The sequence below is a fragment of the Leucopleurus acutus genome (genome assembly GCF_964270905.1).
Source record: "Leucopleurus acutus genome assembly, chromosome: 5".
NCBI lineage: Eukaryota > Metazoa > Chordata > Mammalia > Artiodactyla > Delphinidae > Leucopleurus > Leucopleurus acutus.
In genome coordinates, this window is record NC_139147.1 from 84,581,635 (window position 1) to 84,603,545 (window position 21,911).

General features: G+C 35.8%; 1 protein-coding gene across 1 annotated transcript in view; it reads right to left on the reverse strand.

The window, feature by feature from the left end:
• The window catches only part of ATP11B (ATPase phospholipid transporting 11B (putative)), a gene marked incomplete at its 5' end in the record, with an annotated part of 120,268 nt that overhangs the window by 90,844 nt on the left and 7,513 nt on the right, over positions 1 to 21,911 (reverse strand). Inside the window, one exon of the mRNA XM_082839270.1 lies at positions 5,664 to 5,780. Within this exon, the coding sequence (XP_082695396.1) occupies positions 5,664 to 5,780 (117 nt within the window). The remainder of the gene's footprint in view (positions 1 to 5,663; positions 5,781 to 21,911) is intronic.

Below are 21,911 nucleotides of genomic sequence, written 5' to 3' on the forward strand. Positions count from 1 at the left end.
ATTAAATTCTTAGTTTTTTAGAAGTTGGAGATGGCAGATCTAAAATAATATTTTAATAACTGATTTTGGTTTTTGGTTACACAAGACTGAACCTAATGCTGAAGATGAATTACGAGTTGATAGAAATGCTAACACTGGATTCAATTTATTTTAAATTTTATTAAATTTATATTATATTTATTTTATATTTTATTTATTCAGAAACAGAGGCAATGGTATAATTATTCAGTTATTCCATTAAGCATGGGATATGGAAAAATAAACTAGAATGTGAAAAAGATTAAAAATTACTTTAGGTAAGTGATCACTGGTATAACCATCAAGAAAATCTCATAAAGGATATGAAAGTCTGTCACAGTGTCAATTTTTAAAGACAGCAGAGTATAATGGTTACGAACATAGATGGTAAAGGGTTAAACTGCTGTGGCCTAAATCCTAATCCAAGGTCATTTAGTGACCTTGGACCTAATCTCTTTGTACTTCACTTTGTGCCTCTATAAAATGAGGACAATAATAACAATCATACTGTATAGGGTTGTTATAAAAATTAAATGAGCTAATATATTTATGAAGCACTTACAACAGACCCTGGCTCATATTAACTGCTGTGTGTCTGTTGTTGTATTATTCATCAGTTTATAAGCCTATAATGCTATATTATGGGGGCAGGGTAATATCGTACAAATTTTACTTGTGCCACTCACTATTCACAACACAACTTTATGCATGAAACAGGGAAACACTTCACAGCACTGTTACTTTACCCTATGTCCATTCTCTCAGTAGAATCTAAGATCCCTAGAGACATTGTTTTATTTACTGCTCTATTGCAGTTACACTAGAGCACACAGCTAGAGATCAAAACTTTAGCAGAATAGATAAGTAAATAAATATGCTTGGAAAAAGAATTTTTTTTCCAGATAATTCTCCTGATGTCAGGCAATAACCATTGGTCAATTCAACTACTGACCAATAACCACTGGTCAATTCAACTATTGACCAATAACCATTGGTCAATTCAACTATTGACCAATTACCATTGGTCAATTCAACCACTGACCAATTCAAGATTTTCTCTGGTGCAATGAAAGACAGTTCTAATTTCTGAATTTTGGTACGTCAGAAATTTGCTTCTTAATCAGTTTTTTTTTTTTTTTTTTTTTTTGGGCTGCGCTGTGTGGCTTGCAGGATCTTAGTTCCCTGACTGGGACTGAACCTGCGCCCTTGGCAGTAAGAGAGGAATCCTAACCACTGGACCGCCAGGAAATTCCCTTAATCAGTTTTTTAAGACCTCAAACATCCTTTCACATATGAACAATTTTATAAATATGGTTAGGTTCCCAGAAGAGCCCACAAAAGCCTATTTGACCCAAGGGTATATAAAGAATAGTACAATGCCTAACACCTTCCTTTCTTAGGTGAAATTATATTTTCAGTTCTAATCTGGGATACCTGAAACATTTTTACCTGTGGTAGTGGTAGCACCAGTGGCTCTAGAATCTGGGATTGGGAACTATGTTCAAGGCTCTAGAGAGAAGAGAGGTAGAGACTTCCTGGAACCAGAAGAAGTCAGTGCTCAATGTGTGCATATGAGGTGGTAATTCTGGGTCAAACCATTGCCAGTTGATCGTCACTGGGATAAAAAGGCAGTTGTCCCTACAGGGGTCATAGTATTTCCATGCAACTTCCTCAGCACCAGATCAAATGTATAAAACTTTATAGGAATTAACTTGACGATGTTCTATGTTTACATCAATCTATATAATAGTGACAATATATTTTATCTTTCAGAATCTTGAAAAGAGCAACTATATAAGTTGGTAATAAAGTAAATTAATTGGTTTCAGGATGCTCTCTTTGGCTAGCTCAATAATACAATGGAAAAAGTGAGAATACATAAAAATTTCTTAAGAAAGCTAGCTTACAAATGTTAGGAATTATTGTTTTCGGGTTTTCTGAAATACAAACATTAATAGATTGAATAAGTCTAACTTCTGCATTTGTCCTGTCACACATAGAGGAGGCACTCTAGTAGAATAATATTAAGACACATGAAAAAACTTCTAAGAAAAATAATTCATTATGCTTTAAAATTATTTTAATTATTATGTAATAACAGTCAAGAAAAATGAACTAGAAGTATACCTTCTCTATAGCTATGTATACAACTTTATCATTGACTTTTTTTCCTCCTAAGGTCTGACATTAGTAAGAAAACAAAAACATGGTTATAAAATTAAACCTTCTGCAAGGAAATTTTTTTTTAACGTCTTTACTGGAGTATAATTGCTTTACAATAGTGTGTTAGTTTCTGCTGCATAACAAAGTGAATCAGCTATACATATACATGTATCCCCATATCCCCTCCCTCTTGTGTCTCCCTCCCACCCTCCCTATCCCACCCCTCTAGATGGACACAAAGCATAGAGCTGATCTCCATGTGCTATGTGGCTCCTTCCCATTAGCTATCTATTTTACATTTGGTAGAGTATATATGTCCATGCCACTCTCTCACTTCGTCCCAGCTTACCCTTCCCCCTCCCCGTGTCCACAAGTCCATTCTCTATGTCTGCGTCTTTATTCCTGTCCTGTCCCTAGGTTCTTCAGAACCACATTTTTTTTTTTAGATTCCGTATATATGTGTTAGCATATGGTATTTGTTTTTCTTTCTGACTTACTTCACTCTGTATGACAGACTCTAGGTCCATCCACCTCACTACAAATAACTCAATTTCGTTTCTTTTTATGGCTGAGTAATATTCCACTGTATATATGTGCCACATCTTCTTTACCCATTCATCTGTCAGTGGACACTTAGGTTGCTTCCATGTCCTGGCTAGTGTAAACAGAGCTGCAATGAACATTGTGGTACAAGACTCTTTTTGAATTATGGTTTTCTCAGGGTATATTGCAAGGAAATTTAAATTTAAGATAAGGAAGTTACTATAGCAAATTAAATTAAAGACATATCATGCATCTACAATGTGTAAGACATACTATAAGAGGAACAAAGAGAAGAAGTTTAATTTAAATAGAGTAGATTAAGAACAATATATCAATAGCTGTATTCAAAGATAAAGTAAAAGAAGGAATAGACAAAGAATTCAATGGGAAGGCAATTCAAGAAGTCAATTAGAAAGAAAAATTTAATGAAGGAGGTCACATTTGACACAGGCTTTAAGAGAGGAACACTCAGCAGGCTGAAAATAGGGGGCAAACAGAGGGAGAACATTTCAGGAAGGAAAGACAGAATGAACAAAGGCAGCGAGGAGGGAAGTTGATGGTGGCTTTGTGGTATAGAAGATATACAGTCTGAAAGGAGTTTAGGGAAATAATAGGGGAGTAGAAAGGTAGTAAAAAGGGAACAGTGAGAAGCCAGCCTCATTTGTGGTCAGGAAAAAAAAAAGACACTGTCTATATAAATATCTACATTCTTGAAATTGTGGTCAAAAACATGAAATATACATTCTCTGCAAAAACATATAACCTACTTTTAAAAAACTGCAGTTATCAATACAAAATCATAGCAAAGGCACAGTGGTAGGGAAGTTCAACATGAATTCATGGAATAGCAGGTAATCTGGTTTGGAAGTTTAAAAAAGTGGTAATGGAATAATAAGGAAGTAATAAGGGAATAATGAGAAAGTCTCCAAATGTGTGAAAAAAGGGCAATGTTTATTTAAATATCTACATTTTTGAAACTGTGGTCAAAAACATTAAACTTCATACTGCTGCATATGAAAAGTCATAAAGATAGTTAATCTCAGAAGTTCTCCAGGACACTCAGCTTCCAGTATTGGCAGACTGTGAACTCCCAGCAGATAAGAATTATGAAAACTAGATTAAAACAAACTATTTAAAATTCTGGAACATGTCCAAAATATAGACAGAAACTGGAAGAGAGTTTAATTTCAAAAAAATTACAAATGGAAGGAATATGAATGATAAACTATGGCTTCTTAGTCTGGAGATAATATCCAACTCTCACAGCTAGAGCAGCCAAACAGTGGGGGAAAACTACCCCCTTATCAACAAAATATCACAGAGATTTAGAGTTCAGGGCTAGAAAAGTGGCTGGAAATTGATGGGAAAATACTGATCGCGAAACCATGCAAGGAAAATTACCCAAATTCAGGACATAAACTATCCAAACCTAGGCTGACAGCTAAACTATGCACTAAAAAGGAAATGAACTAATGAAACTGATACTTGCAACAACAAGGATGAATCTCAAGAGTACTGTGTTAAGTGAAAAGAAGTCAGACACAAAAGACTCCTACTGTATGATTGTATTCATATGACATTCTGGAAAAGACAAAACTATAGTTAAAGAAAGCAGATCAGCTGCTAGTGCTAAAGGTGAGGAGGAGGGGGACTGGTTACTAACTTTCTGGAGTGACAAATATATTCTGTATCTTGATGACAGCGGTCACATGTTACACATTTGTCAAAACTTATCAAATTATACACTTAAAATTAGTGAATTTTATTGTATATAAATTATACCCAGTGTTTTAAAAACTTTTTTCAAGAAGGACTTTTATTTCTTGCATCACTTACTAAGAACTGTATCATTAATCTAAAGCTCCTCTATTACCCTAGATTCTGATATTTCCCCTTCCTGCCCTCTGCTTTAGAACCACTGTCCAAAATGAGATGTCAGTAATGCGTGTGTTGCATACGTAAATAATGTAAAGCCTGGAAAAAAGGAACAGGGAAAAGGAACCATTGGCCTAAAACAACATCTTCAAGAAAAATGAGATCAGGATTAGAGAGAAAATATTAGTCGCCCTGGAAGAGAGGGAAGGAGCAATACAAAGATGCTTCTTAAGGTGGTCTATTAAGCAATAGCTATGCTCAGAGAGAACCTTACCCTCAGATTCTGACTCACATCCTCTATAACTGCACTGTCCAATAAGGTAGCCACTAGTCACATGTGGCTACTGACAATTAAAAAAAAATTAAAATTAAATTAAAAGTTAAGTTCCTCAGTTACATTACCACATTTCAAGGCCTAAACAGCCCTATGTGGCTAATGGCTATCATATTAGACAGCATGGAAAACATTTCCATCATGAGAGAAGAGTCTATCAGATAGTCTATTTTGAAATTGAAGATTATAGAATAATGCTAAGACATCTTAAAAATGCCATAGGAAAAACTGAACCAAGGAAAAATATGTAAAAGTGAAGTGGTTCCTTGGTACTATAAAATGTTTATAGAAGAATGATAAAACTGGAGGAAGTGAGGCTTTAAAGTCACACAGAACTGAGTTCAAACGCCGATCTCATCCCTGGGTAAATTACTTCCCCGCACTTCAACTGAAAAAACTGATATAAAATGAGTATAACAACACTTTGTTAAAGCTATCTTAAAGTTGTTTTAAGAATTAAATAATATGAGAAGTACCTAATACAGTGTCTGGCACATGGTATAAATATTAGTTCCTTAGTTTAATTGCAACTAAGGGTAATTTTGGGCATACCGGCCACCTGATATTAGCAACCAGAAACTTTTTATTTTACAGTTCACAATTTTTGTTAAGATAAATCTACCAACCACCATTTCCTTGAATTTTTAAGGATATAAATACAAACAAATCACCTTTTAAAACAAAATAGTACATAACCCACAGTTTTAGTAATAAAAGTGTTAATTCTTACCTTAGATGAAATGATTCGGTTATCTATAAATTTCTGAGGTGTGTAAAGGCCATACTGAGGAAACCTGTTGGCTATGTAAATAGTTCTTGTGTCACTTTGATGTGGTGGGTCAAAACCCTAAGGCCAAGCAAAAGAAAAATAATGAACAACAAGGTTAGTTGTTATGATTCTTTACTGCTGGTTCTATTTAACTGATCATATTACACATATTATTACTGGCCTTGACCTGCATATAGGCTCAATCTATTTAATTATCAGAAGAGTTAAGCCATATATTTTTTTCTTTCAAAGTAAACAGGTACATTTTCTTCAGATATAAACTAACTAGGTAATAACCTCTGGTAATGAAAAATAGTCCATACTCTGTCAGAAATGCTACCACAAGAAGACCTACAGAAGCACTTGAAGACAAGGCTTCTTTCCTTCCCTTTCATTCCTGGGGTTCCTTGCTTTTCTCTTAGGATAGATTCCTAGCCAGTGATATGGAAGTCCTGTGTAGCTAAGGCCTAGTCAGCACCTACCATATCTAAGGACAAAGGCTTACATTTTATTTTACACCCAGATCAACTCGGTTTCAAAGGGCTTTGTTCCCAGAGGACATAAAATGTATTGGATAGCCCAGATAAAATGTATTGGATAGCCCATTCCATACAAGCATTTCTTTGCGCTAGTTACATTATCAATCTACTCCCTGAAATATGGATATATGCTATAATTCTGGCCTCAAATTTAGAAGACCCTCAATTAAGGTACATTTAGGAATGATCTCTAGTGGAAAAGTTTGCCCTGGTGACAAGAATACTGATACTTTATTCCTACAGCATTGTACTCTTTTCCAGAGTGGCAAGTGAATCTTTAAGACTCCTTTGATAGATACCGGCATCCCTGTAAAATTTCCACTAAGCACAGACACAAATAGTGGAAATTCCCATATTACCTAGAGGGATGTTTTGTTTAGCACATCAGAATATTAGAAGTGCTATATATGGGTTTCAACTGCTGTTACTCATGGTTTTAAACAATTTATTTTGTGATCTTAGAAACAGCTAGTACAGAACTGTGCAAATTAAATATATTTGTATACTCCATTAAAAAATGAAGTTTTATTTTATTTGTTTATGCTACTTAAAGTGATGACCACATTTTGTTGATGTGCCATTATGTATCCGATTTCAAAATCAGTTTAAGGATAAAATGTGGCACACATGTTTATTTTCCTCATAAATTTTCTCTTAAACATTTCACAACTGTGCCCTGTCACAACTCATGGGAGAAAGAGGGCAGGTTCCAAAATCAGAGTCAGAACTCACTGCTCTATCTGGAATATCATAATCATTTAAAAGATATATACCATTTATTCAATCAATAACTATTTACTGAGTTTAAGCACTATGTTAAGCCATGAAGGATTATGTGATTTGTTACATACTCGAGCATATCATAACATGCTCCAACTCAATAAATAAATCAATGAACAAACAGTTTGAATGCTACTGCTGTAGTCTATGGATGTGTTTTTCAAAGATGGTCCACAGAAGTTTGCCTGTAACGTTCATAAAATAACAAAAGGGACACACAGGTAACGGAAGCATTAGACTCCATGAAGCATATTTATTCTGTATCCACTCTGTAACCATGTTAACATAACACTAAGTCATACCCCATGCATGTAAACTTCTGAGACAAAGAAAAATAAAGTAAACTTGAGGGTTTGAAAGAGTATACAAATCTTTAAGAAGATGTCAAGACAACTGAGACTGAGAACCACTGATATAAAATTTTATTTTATTTTTTGCTAAATCCCACCAAGATTATTACTATGTACATCTAAAGTTAAGAAACAAAAAACAGGGACTTCCCTGGTAGTCCAGAGGTAAAGAATCCGCCTTACAATCCAGGGGACATGGGTTCACTCCCTGGTCAGGGAACTAACATCCCTCATGTCGCAGGGCAGCTAAGCCCATGTGCCACAACTACTGAGCTTGCGTGCCTCAACTAGAGAGCCTGTGTGCCGCAAACTACAGAGCCCACGCACGCTGGAACCCGCATGCCACAACTACAGAGCCCACATACCTTGGAGCCTGTGCGCCACAACCAGAGAAGAAAAAACCCTGCATGGCACAACTAAAGAGAAGCCCGCGCTGCAACGAAGACCCCGTGCACCACAATGAAAGATCCAACGTAGCCAAAAATAAATAAAATAATAAATCTCTAAAAAAAAAAGAAACAAAACAAATGCCCTCCCCCAAAATATACTGATGTTTACATTATAACCTCTCATTCATTACTAGAATTAATATACTATATACATAAATGCGTGCACTTTACAGGAAGCAAATGCTCATCATTCTCCATCCCTCTCTCCTGGATGAACCAGTGACCACATACTAAAGTTTTGGAACTCCTGAGATTTCTACAATTATTTCAAGGAGATATTTTGAGATGTTCCAAGAATAAAATCAGTTTTAAATTAAATTGAATTTTAAATTCAGCATCGCCATATTCCAAGAAATCATAATTTAAAATAAGATGACAATACCAAAAGGAGAATAATGATAGTATGTTTTTCCTTATTCCCAAAGATGCTATAACATCCACTTAAGTATTTTGAGTTGTTTTTCCAGTGATTAATTAAAATGACCTTATCCAATCATGTTATAATCAATGGCATGTATATACATGTGGCTGTGGGTATTTTTTTACACACACAAAATAGTTAAATTTTATATCTGTGACTCCGGTATAAGTACAGCTAAGCGTCTCTCATGGAAATTAAAGCTATAACTTCAATTCATTAGCATCAACTTCTTTGCCACAAATTCAAGTAGCCATGAACTAAAAAGAACAAAACTGTCCAAAAATGAGAAAAGTGACTTAGGGTAGGTCTGTGAATCTCTGAAATTGTACGCAAATTTGCATATCTGTGCATTAAAAATTTTTTTTTTTAATTTTGGCCATGCCACACGGCTTGTGGGATCTCAGTTCCCTGACCAGGGACCGGACCTGGGTCACAGCAGTGAAAGGGCCAAATCCTAACCACTAGATCACCAGGGAACTCCCATACATGCATTTTGCTGATGACAGAATAGTTTTCCTCAGATTCTGATGACATAAAGAAAGTTAGAACCACTTATCTAAGGTCTTGCTTTTATAATCAGTTCCCCACCTCAATATTCCATATTTTAAAAATGACACAGAGGGGAATTCCCTGGCAGTCCAGTGGTTAGGACTCTGCGCTTTCACTGCCAAGGGCCTGGGTTCAATCCCTGGCTAGGGAACTAAGATCCCACAAGCCGTGTGGTGTGGCCAAAAAATAAAATAAAATTAAATTGGAAAAAAAAAAAAAAAAGGAACTTAAAAAAATGACAGAGAATTGTTGCTTCAATAACACCTCTACTTTGTTTAACAGGAATCAAAACAGAGTTTATCAAAATTAATTGTATAATTATACCATAAATGTGAAGTTCAAGTATAGTTTCATGCTATTTCTAACAAGCATTATCAGCAATTCTATGCTACTGTACAATCCGAACTCCCTAATCACTAGGCTACGGCTACACATCAGGGTTCAGAAACCTCTGGTGTGTATTACACTTTCAGCCCAGACTACCCATTCACACCCCGAACCCCTGGATGGCTTGCTCCTTTCTTCTATGGTTTCATCTTGTCCTGGATAAAGGAACTGAGATACATTAATGCTATTCTAGCCACCCTGGTTTTATTTTTATTTTTTAACATTTATTTATTTGGCTGTACCAGGTCTTAGCTACAGCACACAAGGATCTTTAGTTGCGGCATGCGAACTCTTAGCTGCGGCATGTGGGATCTAGTTCTCTGACTGAGATTAAACCTGGACCCCCTGCATTGGGAGCACAGAGTCTTAGCCACTGGACCACCAGGGAAGTCCCCATCCTGATTTTATTTTAATGCCTGCTAAAAAGTACAGCTGACCCTTGAACAACTCCAGGGTTAGAGGAGTCGACCCTCCACACAGTCAAAAATCTGAGTATAACTTCAGAGTTGGCCCTCTGCATCCTCAGATTCAGCCCTACAGTACTGTTGTATTTACTATTGAGAAATCCACATATAGGGGGACCTGCACAGTTCAAACCCATGTTGTTCAAGGGTCAACTGTATAGGCTTTTGGAAGCACATAAATTTAAACTATTTAAAAATAACAACTCTCATTAACTCTAAAAAAGTATGAAATTAAAAACCTCTTTTCTGTCTGGATTTATGAGCATATGTAAAAACCACAGGTACTTTTAAAAAAAGTGGATCTGGGCTTCCCTGGTGGCGCAGTGGTTGGGAATCTGCTGGCCAATGCGGGGGACACGGGTTCGCCCTGGTCTGGGAGGATCTCACATGCCGCGGGGCAACTAGGCCCATGCAGGACAGCTGCTGGGCGTGTGCTCTGGAGCCCACGAGCCACAACTACTGAAAGCCCGCGTGCCTGGAGCCCATGCCCCGCAGCAAGAGAAGTCACCGCAATGAGAGGACTGCGCGCCATGGTGGGGAATTGGCCCCCCACTCACTGCAACTAGAGAAAGCCCAAGTGCAGCAACAAAGACCCAATGCAGCCAAAAATAAATAAATAAAAGAAATTTAAAAAAAAAAGTGGATGAGCATTTAAGGTGGAAAAAAATTCCCATGATGGCATTCAAGGAAAGAACTGAAAACACATGGGACTGATTTGAAAAAGACTCCTTTTGTAACAGTAAACTGATGAAACCTAGGGAAGCCAAACCAGAAAACAGCTTATAATTTTTAGATGTTGGTCTCTGGCACAAAGCAGTACTTAGAAATGACTCATAACATTTTATATTTTCATACCAAATATACCAGCTTCTGTACTATTCTTAAAATCCCAAAGATTTTATGAAAAATACGAGCATTACAAATAACAGCTAAGAAGAAACTAAAACTACAGTCCTATAATTAAATATTGCCACACTTCTTTAACATAACTAAGAAAACATTTTTAGAGTTCAGTGATTAAATTTGTACATTTAATCATTCCTATGTGTGATCTACTTCCTCCATAATAGAAAGAAAGAAGCTACAAAACAAACCAAAAACCATGAAAAACAACATAAAAAGAAGCATTCAAAACTGCAATGGCACTGTTATTAAAATAAATGAACAGAAGCTTTATTTCGGTCACACACTTTCTATGACACAAAGTGATTTTTGTTGGCTACGTGTTCCAATGTACACAGTACTTCTGGGGAAGAATGATTTCACGTATTTTACCAAATCTACAAACTTAATTGTGAATTACTGTTTCCTGGATATAGATTTTGAATAAAATACATCTATACGAAGGTATTATAAGAACAAGATAATTTTACACTGTTAAGAGACCAAAGCAAGGTAAGAGGGAATAACTTAAAATGTCCATGATCTAAACACAATTTAATTTTAACTTTTTGTATCATGTTACATAATTTTCATTTTAGGATTTAAGGTAGTTTGCCATCTATCAGACCAGTCTGGGCTTCCAAGAACTCTGGCTTACTGCAGAGGTGGGTAGGAACTGGCTTTCTAGTTACAGGGTTCAAAATTTAGAGTGATCTTTGACTCCAAACATCTTAAATCATCTGCAAATACTTTACTACAGGAAGTTCATCTCTTATAGGAAGCTCATCTCTTATATTACCTCCCAAACTTGATTTCCCACTCCAACATACACCTCTAGCAGCCCCTGTGGAAATAATATGGTGACCCCTCAAAAAAGTAAACACAGAATAACTGTATGATCCAACAATTCCACTTCTGTATATAAACTCAAAAGAAATGAAAGCAGATACTTGAACAGATATTTGTAAACCCATGTGCATGGCAGCATTATTCACAATAGCCAAAAGGTGGAAGCAACCCAAGTGTCCATTGACAGATGAATGGATAAACAAAATGTGGTGTGTACAATGGGATATTATTCAGCCTTAAAAAGGAAGGAGATTTTGACACATGCTATAGCATGGATGAACACTAAAGACATTATGCTAAGTGAAATTAAGCCTGTGACAAAAGGACGAAATTTTAAATTTATTCCTCTTATATAAGGAGTAAGAGTTGACAAATTCGTACTTTGCCAGGCATTTATTCAAGGGGGGCTGGGGAGGGGAGAGGAACAGGGCATTAGTGTTTAATGGGTATAAAGTTTCAGTCTGGAAAGATCAAACAGTTCAGGAGACACATGGTGGTGACTGATGGCTGCATAACAGTGTGACTGTACTTAATGCCACTGAACTGTATATTTAGAAATGGTTAAAATGGCAAATTTTATGTTAAGTATATCTTACTAGAATTAAAAATATGTCAATTTCACCCATTTGGGACTTTACCATGGATTTTCTGGATTACAAGAATCCTATCTGGCCATAATTCAACTGTGACAGTAAATGTCTCTTATTTGCTAGACTGGTGATTTGAAATCACAGAGACATTTACAATAAAAATAAATGTGTGAGGTAGTCTTAGTTTAGATCAAATTTAAAATCACAGATTTCACTAAGGGAGAATTTAAGGTTTCTGTAACCAAGAACCCTAAATTGATTTTTTTGGTTTACCTATCCAGTTGAACACCGGCTGGATAAGGAATGAAACTAGTAACTCTTCTACCTGTGGTATCCAGATTGGAGACAGAAGAGTAAAATGGAATTTCTACTAAGGTTTCCCAAACATTTTTAAGCCTTCTCCCTTCTCCACTCACAATCATAAACAACAACGGCAACGAAGATGGCTTCCTATGTCCTCCTCAGTATATCAGAAGCAATGGGGTTACAGTTCTGAGGCCAGAGACAAATATCCTTTACACAGAAAACACATCCCTTAAAAAATATCTTCAAAGTGTAATATGTTAAAATATATATCAATCACAAAGACACACCCACAAAATTCTAAACAATAACATTAAAAAGTGTATTGAAATCAACTATACTTCAATTAAAAATAAATAAAAATTAAAAAACTAATAAATTGGCGAAAAGTATATTGAAGACAAAGAATAGAGACAAAAATTGACACAAAAGGTAGAAAGAAGTAGGGTGGAAGGAAGATACACAATTGTCCTGTTAATTTTATATATAGGAAACTTGTTTTCAGGAATGCCTGAACCAACAAACTGGAACCAAATAAATAGCAGCAGCGGCAATAACAAAACCCAACAATCTTGTACCTACTACCAGTCTCACTTTCCACAACCTAGACATCCTACCTTTCATCCTGCCATAATTATAAACATTTTAAATGTTTCTCAAAATTGGTAACACTCTTGCTCTTATGTTGAATGAAATTGTATGCTGTTCCTGTTACCAGATAGCTACAATTGAATACCAAGCATTAATATTTAGCAAATCAACCAAAATAACACTATCACTGAAATACTATTTCTGAATGACCATATAGTTTGCTTTACAGGCTTTTCTACTCACCTATGTTTTCTGATCAGTTGCTTAATTGTGTTTCCCTATTCTCATTGACAGAAATTATATGTAATGGTTCTCAATTAGAGCTAAGAGATTACACGCCTCAAAGTTAAAACTCCTTTTGGGGAATGAGCCTAAGGAAAGGAAGGAAGACTTCTAGAAACCATTTTCAGAAATGAGGTTGGTACTGATTTTCACAATGATTTGAGGGGTGGGGATGTCTAGTGGCATTTAGTAGGTGGGTGAATGGGTGGGGCAGAGATATTAGACATTCTTCAATGAACATCAGAGTCCTGACAACAAGGAAATGTCCTGTGAACCAGACAACTTTCAAATGCCCTGCCTGATATTCACATTCGTAAAAATCTCTTTAGAAAAATATGAACCTCCTCTTTAAAAACAAACACAAAATGCTTTGCATGGATTTGTGAATTTTTCAGCAATGCAACTACCATGTAAAATGAAGGAAGATAACATTTTGTCAGAACTTCCCAGAGTGTTCACTGTTTCAGAAAACTGCATCACCAATGGAAATGTCACTTGTATATGAGTCACCAATACACTACACTTTCAGCAGTCTGCACTAGTAGCCATGAAGTCACACTGATTACAGCATTTTATTATTCACTACCTTTAGTGTAGTTACGATTGAGTACTTACATACTGAAACAGATATTATTTAATATAAATGTATTTATTTTTCCTTCATACTAGTTTCCTCCATAACTAGGGTTATAATGTTGATTTTTTTAAAAAAATCAAGTTATATATGTAGCAGGTTATATATTTAAATTTTATTTCAAGATAAAAATGGAAAGAACATTTATGAAATATCTGTTAGAAATAGGGGGCACTGGGCCCAACAGGATTGAAAACTATGTACTTTTATGGCCAAAATCTAACCAATATTACAAGTACTATCTTGGGTTTATAATAGAATCCCCTCAAGTTAGAAGCTGCTGCTTATACCATGAGCAGAATATCAGTATTCAAACTAGGAAACTACAACAAATATTTCCAAGTACATATTTAAACAGGCTTAGGTGTTACGGAGAAAAATTCTAAACAATAACAACATAAAAATATATTGAAGTCAGAGACTAGAGACAATGAGTGAATCCTATTTAGTTAAGAAAAGAACTAAAACAAAAGGTAGAAAAAAGTAAGGTGGAAGGAAGATACACAATTGTTTTACTAATTTTATATGCTGGGAACCTGAGAAACATGCTTCAGAAGAAAGTAAAACATGTCTATATAAGATTTAAAAAAAAAGAACTTAGCAAATCCTAAACTATTGCTATGAAAATTTGATAAATTTTAAGCATGGAAATGATTATTCAGCAACACTGGGTCAAACTGACATAATTCTGAAAATGTATTTTTAAAAAAACACAAAAGAATATGTTCGCGTATTTTCAGTTCTTTTGGCAAACAATTCATTTACCCTGTATAATGACTATTAAAATTCTACTGCTGATCTGCAAATTCTTGCCTTTTGGTATTTTCCGGCACGTAATGAAAAAAATTTACTTTAACAACCAATCAAAGAGTATTTACTGAGTACTTAACTAGGTGCTTTTCAATGCACTAAGGACCACTGATGATAAAAAGGAATACGTGACTTAGTCCTTGCCCACCTGGAGCTGATGAAACCTTAGTATTTTAGGCCCTACAATTTATTTCTTAGATATCACCTAATTTCCTATTTCCTCTCACATATTTAAGATCAAACTAGAATTATTTTCTGGTTTGAATATGGTACACCCAGCATGGATATCTACTAAGCAACTTTATGTAGAGTTTAGGAGAGAGGGTTGGACTTGAGATTGGAAGCCAGCAAGCATAATGATGGTGGTTAACGTCAAAGATATGTATGAGACTGCCTGTTAAGAGAATACAGAGGAAGAGAATAAGGGTAGGAGATGGAATTCTGAGGGCTATCATTTAAGATACATGTGGGAGAAAAGGAATAAGCAAAAAGGAAAAAAGATCATCAGAGCAGAAGAAAAACAAGAAGAGTAGTATGGCAGAAACCTGGGAAGAAGTTGCAAAAAGGAATTATTTCATATGCTGCAAAGGAAGATAAGAACTGAAAAAAAGACAACTGAATTTAACAATTCGTAAATCATCAGTGGCTTCTGCCAACGCAGTTTGAGTACAGTTAAAAGGGCTACAGTGGATTAATGACTGGGGATGGAGAGGAGGGTGGGGAAGTGGGGATAGCGGTTAACAACTGAAAAGCTGGATCAAGCGAAACATTTTTAGTAAAAGCAAATCATACGCTTATTTTTATGTTTGAAATGAAGAATCTGGTAAAGAGGAAGAAAAAGTTATGGGAAGGAAAAATCACTGAAGGATCAAGGAAAAAGAAGAGAAAACAATCAAGAGCCAAGGTATAAAGCATTAACTGTGGAAATGGACAGGATCTCTAATTCGAAATGGAATTTAAAAATTTGAACATGAAAAATGAAGAAAGCGGAAATCATATACTATCAAATTTTCTATTTTGGTAATTTTAAGAAATACCTTTATGATGAGTTGATACAGTCATCAACTGAGTAACTAAGTTCAGTTACTCAGTGTTTACAGACTTCCTATCTTCCTATGGCTTTTTGTCTACACTCACATCTAATGGAAACTGACTGCCGCCACAAATCAGATCACCAATTCTTCCCTACAAGATTCAATTAACTCTAAACTTCACATTCACTTTTTTAAAAAATTACTAATAGATATTTCTTTTATAACAAAAAAACATAATTAGGAAACTTGGAGACACTAATTATTAATGGTCATCACACTGATTTCTGATAACCAAAGGCAATGGTTCACAGAGTTTTGGATTTCACAGAACAGTAAAAAAAATTTTAACTGGAAAACTAACATAAATTTGCCAACTTCTAATTCTTCTAAGCAAGAATATTAATAAAAAAGAAAGTAAGGAAAACAACCTAAGACTTAGTTCTTCTCATAAGTCTGAGAAACTATCACAGCCCAGTGGAGCCTAAGAACACATGAAGACTAAATGTAACGTGTTATCCCAGATGAGATTTTTTTTTTTGCAATACGCGGGCCTCTCACTGTTGTGGCCTCTCCCGTTGTGGAGCACAGGCTCCGGACGCGCAAGCTCAGCAGCCATGGCTCACGAGCCCAGCCGCTCCGTGGCATGTGGGATCTTCCCGGACCGGGGCACGAACCCGTGTCCCCTGCCTTGGCAGGCGGACTCTCAACCACTGCGCCACCAGGGAAGCCCCATCCCAGATGAGATTTTGAACCAGAAAAAGAATACTAGTGAAAACCACAATGAGATATTACCTCACACCCGTTAGAATGGCTATTATCAAAAAGACAAGAAATAACAAGTGTTGGTGAGGATGTAAACTGGTACAACCACTATGGAAAACAGTACAGAGGTTCCTCAAAAAATTAAAAATAGAACTACCATATGATCCAGCAATTCCACTTCTGGGTATTTATCTGAAGAAAATGAAAAACACTAATCTGAAAGATATATGCACTCCATGTTCACTGTGGCATTATTTACAATAGCCAAGGTACGGGAAAAAACTGAATGTCTATCAACAAACGAGTGGATAAAGAAAATGTGGTGTGTATATATATATATATATATATAAAATTACAAAATATTATTCATCCATCAAAAAGAATGAAATCTTGCCATCTGCTGCAGCATGGATGGGCTTTGAGGGCGTTATGCTAAGTGAAATATGTCAGAAAGAGAAAAGACAAATACTGTATGATCTCACTTATATGTGGAATCTAAAAAAAACTCCAAGCTCATAGATACAGAAATAATGGAGAACAGACTGGTGGTTGCCAGAGGTGGGGTTGGGGAGTGGGTGAACTGGGTGAAGGGAGTCAAAAGGTACAAACTTCTAGTTATAAAATAAATACGTTATAGGATATAATGTACAGCCTGATAATTATAGTTAATAATACTGTATTGTATATGTGAAAATTGCTGAGTGTAGTGAAAATTAAAAAGTTCTCATCACAGGGAAACAAATTTTGTAACACTGGGTGGTGATGGATATTAACAAGACTTACTGTGGTGATCATTTTGCAATATATACAAATATGAAATAAAGTACAGGGTTTAATAATAATGTATTAATATTGGTTTATTAGTGTAACAAATGTAGCACAGTAATATGTTAACAATAAGAGAAAGTGGGTGAGAAGAATGTATAGGAATTCTCTATTATTTTTGCAAACTTTCTGAAAATCTAAAACTATTTTAAAATAAAAAGTTAATTTTTTAAAAGTTAAAATGACAGTCCTCGAAAACAAGGACATATATAAGTTTAAGCAAAGACAAAGACACACACACACACACACACACACAGAGACGTGTGTGTTACACTGACCTTGCTTTTTTCATTTTGCCATAGACCACTGAAAACTTTATCTCCATCTACAGGAAACATTTATTAGGGAACTCATGGTCTAAGAGACTATATAAAGATTGATAAAAGCATCTCTGATTATTTAAGAATTTTGACTTTTCCTGTCTCATAATAAATTCCTACGTTTCTTTCTTTTTTTTAAATTCTGCAAATATACGATGGAAAAAAGGTTGATCAACACTCACAGGTAAGCACTGCATCAATTCCCTTTAATGTTGCATAGGAGTTGGACACACAAAGTCTGAAGGTCTGCACATCTAAGTTAGAGGCCAGTTCCTCCACAGTATTTAAATTTCAATAGGAGGGACTTCCCTGGAGGCGCAGTGATTGAGAGTCTGCCTGCCAATGCAAGGGACAGGGGTTCCAGCCCTGGTCCGGGAAGATACCACATGCAGCAGAGCAGCTAAGCCCGTGCACCACAACTACTGAGCCTGAGCTCTAGAGCCTGCGAGCCACAAAGACTGAGCCTGTGAGCCACAACTACTGAAGTCCATGCTCCTAGAGCCTGTGCTCTGCAACGAGAGGCCACCTCAATGAGAAGCCTGCACACCTCACCGAAGAGTGTCCCCCGCTCGCCGCAACTAGAGAAAGCCTGTGTGCAGCAACAAAGACCCAACACAGCCAAAAATAAATAATAAAATAAATTAAAAGAAACTTTCAATAGGAAAAGACAAGGTTAAGAACTACTTCCTTGCCTTTCAGTAGTAAAAAAAAAAAAAAAAAAAAAAAAAAAAAAAAATCAAGCCCATCCTCACATCTTTGTTAGTTTTCTGAACTAATATATTAAAGAGCATAGTGGAGAAGTGAGGTAAGGAAGGATATCTATATTCGTTTTGTAGCTCATGAAATGCAGTAGTGAAGAAACAATTTCCTAGGTAAAATGTGATTAAGACTTGAACTGACTTATATACTACTCAAGCTTTATCTATCAATTGCACTCATTGCAAAAGACTCTTCAAAGCAAAATCTTAAAAGACCAATATGTAACACAAGTATTTACTGAGGAACATGTGCTTGATACTATGCTAGGCACTGCACCAATTTAAGTAAAAATATTCGACCATTCTGAAATATCAAGCCACTTACTATTTCATTTATTAAATTACCCTATTGTTAAATTACCCTATAATTTATGATTTGTATGATTTTAAAAATCATTACAAATACTGTGAACATTGACTACGTGCTAGGTAATACGCTTGGTACTGTGGAAATACCAAAATGAGAAGGGCCTGAATAAAACTTCATTAAAAAAAAAAGCCTTTTAATAAGCACAAAAAGTGAAACAAATATCAAGTAAAATGAGTAAAATTTTGACTGAAATAGCAGTAAGTCATTAGATGACTCACTTTTTTTCTATAGAAAATTATCAAGTACATTCTTCTGAATAGAGTTAAATAACATAATTTTTAAATATAAAAAATAAAGTATGGCATAATTTCATTACAGATGTAATAAAAGTTATTAATAAAAATGGACAACTAGGAACTGCCCTGGTGGCTCAGTGGTTGAGAATCTGCCCACCAATGCAGGGGACACGGGTTCGAGCCCTGGTCCAAGAGCAGCTAAACCCGTGCACCACAACTACTGAGCCTGCGCTCTAGAGCCCGCGAGCCACAACTACTCAGCCCGCACACCACAACTACTGAAGCCTGTGTGCCCTAATGTCCGCGTGCCACAACTACTGAAGCCTGCACGCCTAGAGCCTGTGCTCCGCAATGAGAGAAGCCACCACAATGAGAAGCCCGCGCACCACAACAAAGAGTAGCCCCTGCTCGCTGCAACTAGAGAAAGCCCCTGCTTTAAATTAAAAAATTTTTTTAAAAATTAAATTAAAAAAAAAGACAACTATCTTAACTCTTCAGCATTTCCAATTTCTATTTCAACATCACAAACTTCTCAAACTTCAAAATAGTTTGTGGTTCCTAAAGTTTAAGATGAAAAAAGAAATTTAAAACTGAAAATCTTTCAAAAAATTTGCCATGCTGTTCAAAATCAATTTAAATGTATTGCATTTGATATTAGATAACATATTCAAGAGGAGATATATATTAAGGTACAAGCAAGGCCTAGCTTCTTCTGGTACCTAAAATATTATGTCAACTTGAAAATGGCCATAGCTGACTAACTACAGGAACCCTTGATCACTTCTCTCCTTTTCCTCTACAAACCTGTCACCCCCATCTCCAGAGTACCACTGCTGCCTAAATGTCTTTCCCTAACTCATTCTTCTTGCCTCACTCTTCGATAGATTTAAAATGGCAGGATTAGGAAAGAGATATATAGGGAAAACTGCTGCTACTGCTAATTCTCTTCCACACTGCTAAATTCTCTGGAAAAACTCTCTGGGTTAAGTCCTGCCTCTGGCACTAATTAGTTACTGACCTTGGAAAAGTACATACTTTGAACTCCTCCTTTTACTTCACAAAAGCAAAGACAGACAAAAAATGTTTTTTTCTTTAATTAAGACGACTTAGCTAGGCTTAAAGCAAGATAATCATTTCGGTAATCAGGGGCTGAGCCTTTGGGACTCTGGGTCTGGAAATAGGCAGCCTGAACTTCAATCCCCTTTTGTACCAGGGTCCTAGAGTCAGGTCAACTGAAAGGAGGGTGAAAAAAGCTGTGTACTTTTAAACATGTTTAAAACCTCCAAAGAGGTAACAGAATAATATATTTTTTTAAAAAAAGAACAAAATATTACAAGACAAATCGGCCAATATGCATCAAGAACAGACAGAAACGCAAGAGGTCCAATAATAAATTCTGGAAAAAAAAGTCATTTAAATTAAAAATTCAGAAGACAAGGATGAACTCTAGATTGGATATGGAGAGAACTGATGACTAGAAGCTAGAACTAAGGAATTCACACTGAAAGCAGCACAGAGAAAATAGATGAGAAATATGAACAAGAAGTTAAGAGCCAGAGCACAGATTAATATCAAGCAAGAGTTTGAGAATGAGAAAATTAAAGCCTGAGAAGCAATATTTAAAGGGAAAAAAAGACTGTAAATTTTTCTGAACTGTAGAAATGACAGCTTTCAGATTTAAAATACACACAAGTGTAGAGCAGGAAAAACAAAAATCATATGAAACAACATGATGAATACAGCAGAGTAAAAACTGCAAAATATCGAGGACAAAGAGACAATCTTAAAAACAACGTTTAAGAGAGTATCAGCAAAGTAATGACAATTAGATTAAAAGCATATTTTACACCAGCAATAAATGTCCGAAAGCAACAGAATAAGTAGTATCTTCAATATGTTGAGTGAAAGTAACTGTTAATCTAGAATTCTGAATCTACTTAAATTAGTATTCAATAATAATTATGAAATAGACATTTTAAGACATAAAAACTAAGAAAGTTTACCACACATGAAGCCTTGCTTAAAAATAACTAAAGGATGTATATTTCAGCAAGAATAAAAGTAAATACAGAGGGAAGAGATGGTATTCAAGAAATAATGGTGAGTTAAAAAAAATCACTGTAATCAATCAAAATGAGTTACAGTTAAAAAGTTAAGAGAGGGCTTCCCTGGTGGCGCAGTGGTTGAGAGTCCGCCTGCCGATGCAGGGGACACGGGTTCGTGCCCCGGTCCAGGAAGATCCCACATGCCGCCGAGCGGCTGGGCCTGTGAGCCGTAGCTGTTCAGCCTGCGTGTCCGGAGCCTGTGCTCCGCAACGGGAGAGGCCACAACAGTGAGAAGCCCGCGTACCGCAAAAAAAAAAAAAAAAAGTTAAGAGAACGTTTTGAGTTTAAAAAGAAGTAGAACTACAACACACATTATGGAAGAAAATATTTGCAAATCACATATCTGATAAGGGTCTTGTATCCAGAACACATAAAGAACTCTTACAACTCAAAAAAAAAAAAAAAGACAACTTAAATACGGGCAAAAAGATCTGAGTAAGCATTTCACCAAAAAACAAACAAACAAACCCATAAAATACAAACAAAAAAACTGGTTAACAGGGACATGAAAAGATGTTTGAAATCATCAGTCATTAGGGAAATATAAATCACAACCATGAGTTACCATTTATACTCACAACCATGACTGCAATCAGAAAGGCAAAAACAAGTGTTGGCACGGATATGAAGACACTGGAACCCTCATAAATTGCTGGTGGAAATGTAAAACGGTGCAGTTACTTTGGAAAACAGTTTGGCAATTCCTCAAAAAAGAGAGGTACCATATGACCCAGTAATTTCCACTCCTTAGGCATTTACCCAAGAGAAATGAAAATATACATCCACAAACTGCACATGAATGGTCAAAGAATCATTATTTCTGATAGCCAAAAGGTGGAAACAAACTAAATGTCCATTAATTGATGAATGAATACACAAAATGTGGTACATCTATACAATGGAATATTATTTGATATTA